We start from the raw sequence: 5,805 nt of genomic DNA on the forward strand, positions 1-5,805 counted from the left end.
TTATTATGCTACACTAAAAACTAAAGTCCAAATCTGGATATGATTATAAAAGCACATGTTTGACTTTAGTCAAAATTTGGAGACTCACTCACTCGTCTTTCTTCATACTTTTCATTTGCCTTCACTTTTTCTGGTCTTTTAATATTAATATAAATTAACGTGTTTTAGTTTTCAATATTAAACAACCAATTATCTTATTACACCATGCACATGTCAAATAAAACGGCCCATTTATATAACCATATGTTATGAACCAAATAACCATCAAACAGACCCTATTATTTACAGTAACCTTTCAAATTCTAACAACATGTCTATTCATCTAAACATTCAACCTGCAGAAACAAAAATCCATTCCCGACGATTGCCAAACCGTCGCAAAAAGATAAACAAACCGATGGAATCAGAAGAAAAACAAACAGTAATCGATGATGTTTCTAACAGATTGATCAACGGTGACATGTCAACGAAGATTCAAGCTGCTGGAGAGATCAGGAGCATGATCCGTAACCGTCGTTGTTCCAAGAAGATTCGCGTCAAGTTCGCCTGCGCCGGCGTTATTCCCCCGCTTGTTGTTATGCTCTCTTCTTCAGATCACGATGCTTGTGAAGTTTCGCTTCTCGCGCTGCTTAATCTCGCTGCTAGAAATGATCGGTTAGTGTTTCATGCTTAATCTCGCAACATATGACCTATACGCTATATAATGCGCTGTAGCCAGGGGCACAGCTATTAAGGGGGCCGGGGGGGACCCGAACTTTTCGCTCAGTAGTGTAATATATGTGGTTTTTGTATAGAAATTTTTTGGTATATACATTTTCGACTCCCTGGTTCTATAGAAATTTTTTGGTATATACGATTTCGATCCCCCGTCGGAAATCTCAAGCTTCGCCACTGCTGTAGCCATTCCTGTTTAAATCATGACTTAATTTTTTGTGTTTTGATCAAATTACAGAAACAAGGAACAAATTGTGGTATGTGGAGCCATTCCTCCTTTGGTGAAGCTTCTCAACTTCCAAACCAGTGACAACCTAAGAGAATTAGCCACCGCTGCGATTTTAACATTATCAGCAACACCGAAGAATAAACCAACAATCGCCAGTTCAGGAGCGATCCCTCTTTTGATTCAAATCCTCAGCTGTGGGACGATACAAGGAAGAGTTGATGCAGTCACCGCGCTTCACAACCTAACCACAACCAAAGAAGAACCAGCCATAGTTCTTGATGCAGCCGCCGCCTCACCACTCATCAACCTCCTTAAAGAATGCAAAAAGTATTCAAAATTTGCTGAGATAATCACTGGTTTGATCAACATTCTATCCAAATCTCACGAAGGAAGACTCACGATCACAAAAGCCGAAAATGGGATACTAACATTAGTAGAAACAGTCGAAGATGGGTCGTTGGTTAGCAAAGAGCACGCGGTTGATGTTCTGCTTGACTTGTGTAGAAGCTCGAGAAGTAAATATCGGGTGCTTATTCTTAACGAGGGTGCGATCCCAGGTTTGTTACGGTTAACTGTGTATGGGACCTACGAAGCGCAGAACAAGGCTAGGTTGCTACTGGAGTTGCTTAGGGACTCTCCTTCTGAAAAGAGGTTGAGGTCGTCGGTATGTGACAAGATTGTTCGTGAAATTGCAGCTCGGGTTGACGGGTCATCGGTGGAAACCATAAAGATTTTGTTGCAGGATATGGTTCAAAGAGGCATGAGCATGGGTTCATCTTGCATACCCTCAAAATGAGGTTATTTTAACTAAGTGAAATAACTTGAAATTTTGTAATGGGAGTATGATGTATGCAACATCTCACCCATTTTGTCTAAAAGGAGTTTTTACTTGACAAGATGAGTGGTGTTTCACTGGAGTATAAATCACCTGTCTCGTATATATTTTTTTTTTTTTAGCATTTTGTAGTTTTAAATTTTAGACTTTTCTATATTTGATATAAAACAAGTCTTAAGGCCGTGGGGTATGGGGCGGAGGTTTGGGCGTGGGTTGGGGTAAAACGCCCAAGTCACCACCCCGGGGGCTTGGGTTGGGCGTGGCCCCCATTGGCGTGGGTTTGAAGCCGGGCGTGGGGCGGGGTAATAAATGACATGGCAGACTCTCAATGGCCAAACCAAAATCATGCCCCTAAACCCAAGCCCCACCATACCCCTTGGGCGTGGGTTTGAATGGTGGGGGACCTCCCATTCCACGTGTCAACAAATGCCCCAACTCAAGCCCCACCATACCCCATAGCCTAAGTATAAGGGTGAGGGGAGTGGAGGCGAGATTCCACGAGGGTGAGATGGGCTCACGTGGAAGGTGAGAGTACTGCCAGAAGGGAAAAGAAACACAAAAGCAAAAAGGGAAGTGGGATGGAGGCTTGGGGTGGAGGGTTGATATAGTGGCGTGTGACAGGGCGGGATCACCGCCCCGCACTCTTCGCTACCAGCCCCCATTACCGCTATTTGTCTCCTTGCAATGCCATCCCTTCTCCCATCCCACACCCTAAATAACTATATTATTGAGGTCAATAGCTCTTTGACCCTTTTGTGAATAGTTCAGGATCTAGAAAATTGTTATTGAGGCAATGTTTCGAAAAAAAATTTAAAGGGTAACGAAATCAAAAAAACTGTCAAATATTTAAAAAATTTACACTACCACGGAAGCATTAAGGGGTCACAAGGTTACTCTATGTTACAATCTGTATCCGCCACTGGAATAGTTGGTGGGAATTGACCCTCTTGTGAATAGTTGGTGGGAATAGTTGGTGTATATAATGAAAGGGGTAATATAAATTAAAAAATAAAACGGATATCGTCAGTTTTCGTTTGTTTTATAGTACATTTAATTTTAAGTAAAATCAATGATTAAATTTTGAGTAAATTAAAAGTTTTTGTTATATATGTTTACACTATTTTGCAAACGGTGTCATTTAGTGCAAAAGTTGATAAGTATTGTAGTTAATATTTCAAAACTCTGTACGTTATGTCCTTTAGCCCTAACTCAGATAGTTTTTTCTATTAAGGGGGTGTTTGGCCTAGCTTTTATTTTTTTGACTTAAGCTTATATTTTAAAGTAGTTTATGCTTATTTTCTTTTATTTGATAAGCTATTTTTAAGTGTTTGGATTAGCTTATATTCTACAAGTTGAGTTAAGCCATTGTGTATTATGGGAAGTGGTATAATACCATTGTGTGTATCATATTCAAATGAGTTAATCCATCATTTGAGGGCAAATGAGTAAAAAATCATCTTATTCAAATAAGCTTATTCAAATAAGCTAAAAAACCATCAACCCATAAGCTTCTTAAAATAACTTATATAAGCTAATAAGCATAAGCTTAAAAAGCTAAAACAAACACTGGGGGTGTTTGGTCTAGCTTTTATTTTTTTGGCTTATGCTTATATTTTAAAGTAGCTTATGCTTATTTTCTTTTATTTGATAAGCTATTTTTAAGTGTTTAGATTAGCTTATATTCTACAAGTTGAGTTAATCCATTGTGTATTATGGGAAGGGGTATAATACCATTGTGTGTATCATATTCAAATGAGTTAATCCACCATTTGAGGGCAAATGAGTAAAAAATCATCTTATTCAAATAAGCTAAAAAACCATCAACCCATAAGCTTCTTGAAATTAGCTTATATAAGCTAATAAGCATAAGCTTAAAAAGCTAAAACAAACACCCAGTAGTGCTTATTTTGTAAAAATAAGCTAAAAAAGCTATAAGCTTAGATAAAAAAGCTAGGCCAAACACCCTCTAAATCAGATTACCCAAGGGTAATTTGGTCTTTTTACTCATTTATTTAATATTAATATATTTCAATAAATAAAACAAAACCAAACTTAAAAAAATTATATTGTAGATATATATATATATATATATATAGGTAAAGTGTACTGTACAAATGCCCTTATCGTACATTACGTACGCTACAATCTCAGCCGTCAGATCATCTTCCCGCATTTTAAAAGTCGCATGTTGTTTTTTTTATAACAATTTCGCATGTGATAATTTTTGATGAATTCGCATGTTTTTTTGTACCAATTTCGCATGTGATAATTTTTGATAAAATAGCATGTTGTTTTTTTTATAACAATTTCGCATGTGATAATTTTTGATGAATTCACATGTTTTTTTGTACCAATTTCGCATGTGATAATTCTGATAAAATGGCATGTTGTTTTTTATAACAATTTCGCATGTGATAATTTTTGATGAATTCGCATGTCGTTTTTTGTACCAATTTTGCATGTGATAATTTTGATGAAATAGCATGTTGTTTTTTTGTAACAATTTCGCATGTGGTAATTTTGATGAAATCGCATGTTAAAAAACCAACATGCGAAATTGTCACAAAAAAACAACATGCGAATTCAATGCGGGAAGATGATCGGACGGCTGAGATTGTAGCGTACGTAATGTACGATAAGTGCATTTGTACGTTAACCTAACCCTACATATATATATATATATATATATATATATATATATATATAACCCATTTACATCTCTCTTTCATCCTTCACCTACCACACCACTACCATATGGCGCCACCAACACCGTCTTTCACCAACACCACCATATGTTGTCATCATCACCTTCTTCACCTCCTCCCCTACAACCACCAACGTCTTCATTACCACCACCATATGTTGCCATCACCACCGCTGTCTTCACCATCAAACCACCGCCTCCTCCCCTACAACCACCATCGTCTTCACCACCACCGTCGCCGTCTAAACATACCAGATCAACGGACATGATGCTTGCCACATGGTTTGTGACATTTGTGACTCTACGACCATCATACAATTACGAATCCAATGAAATATTTGGTTTCATTCCCGGGATTTGTATAATTACATATGGGAATTTCACATTTCAATTCTTGTTCGATTTTGAACCCTCCAAAGCTTATCTGGAAAATTATACGCAAACTGTTACGTAAACGTAATCAGTTAACGCGACGTACACTCCGGAACAGTGACATAAGCTAAACATAGACTAAATATCATTTACATAGCTTAGAAATAAGTTTTGAAGGATTTGGTATGGCAAAAACAAGTTTATTTGATCATAGGGACTATTTACGACAAACTACGAAAGTCTGCCGATTCTCGTAGCAACGTACACTCCGAAACAAGGTCATAAGCTAAAAATACCCTAAATACCCTTAACATAAATTAGAAATAAGTTTTGAGGGGTTCGGTATGTGAAAATATGCTTATTTGATCACAGGGACTAAAAGCATCAACACTGCGAAAGTATGCAAAATCGCGCATATTCTACGTTCTGACCATATCCGCACATCCAAAAAAATATTGTAATCATTAAAATATTGTATTTTTAGTGATGAGAATACAAAAATACCCTTCGTCGCGTAATTTGAATCGTTTTCGCGTCCGTTCGAGTTTCGTCGTAATTAACTGAACTCGATATATTATAAGAAATAGATATATAATAAGGAGTAAGTAAAAAGACCAAATTATCCTTGTCTAATCTGATTATTTAATAGAAAAAATCTAATTGGGTTTGGTCTAAAGGTCATAACGTGCAAGATTTTGAAACATTAAGTACAAAACTTAACAAATTGTACGCTAAAGGACACCGCATGCAAAACAATGTAAACATAAAGTACAAAACTTGTAATTTACTCCTAAATTTTATAGTATTATTATTAACTTATTGATAAAAATTAAGAAAACACAAATAAAAAAAAACTTTCTTAAAACAAAATTTGACCTCACACATCACGACCCTTTTAAAAGTCCATAGAAACAACGATTACCGCGTGTGACCCACTTCTTAATGCCCATG

At 36.8% G+C, this 5,805-nt stretch overlaps 1 protein-coding gene across 1 annotated transcript; it reads left to right on the plus strand.

The window, feature by feature from the left end:
* Positions 1-276: 276 nt before the first annotated feature.
* On the plus strand, positions 277-1,867 carry LOC110929562 (U-box domain-containing protein 3). The gene is made up of 2 exons (XM_022172716.2): positions 277-654; positions 953-1,867. The coding sequence occupies exons 1-2, from the start codon at positions 311-313 to the stop codon at positions 1,737-1,739; spliced, it is 1,131 nt and encodes a 376-aa protein (XP_022028408.1). The 5' UTR covers positions 277-310; the 3' UTR covers positions 1,740-1,867.
* The last annotated feature ends 3,938 nt before the right edge of the window (positions 1,868-5,805 follow it).

The sequence above is a fragment of the Helianthus annuus genome, chromosome 3 (assembly GCF_002127325.2).
Source record: "Helianthus annuus cultivar XRQ/B chromosome 3, HanXRQr2.0-SUNRISE, whole genome shotgun sequence".
NCBI lineage: Eukaryota > Viridiplantae > Streptophyta > Magnoliopsida > Asterales > Asteraceae > Helianthus > Helianthus annuus.

What these genes read in the sequence shown, in the direction of transcription:
- LOC110929562 (XM_022172716.2), top strand. Translation starts at nt 311, where the DNA reads ATGTCTATTCATCTAAACATTCAACCTGCAGAAACAAAAATCCATTCC. An exon ending in CTCGCTGCTAGAAATGATCG is followed by an intron (nt 655 to 952) that starts GTTAGTGTTTCA and finishes ATCAAATTACAG; the next exon opens with AAACAAGGAACAAATTGTGG.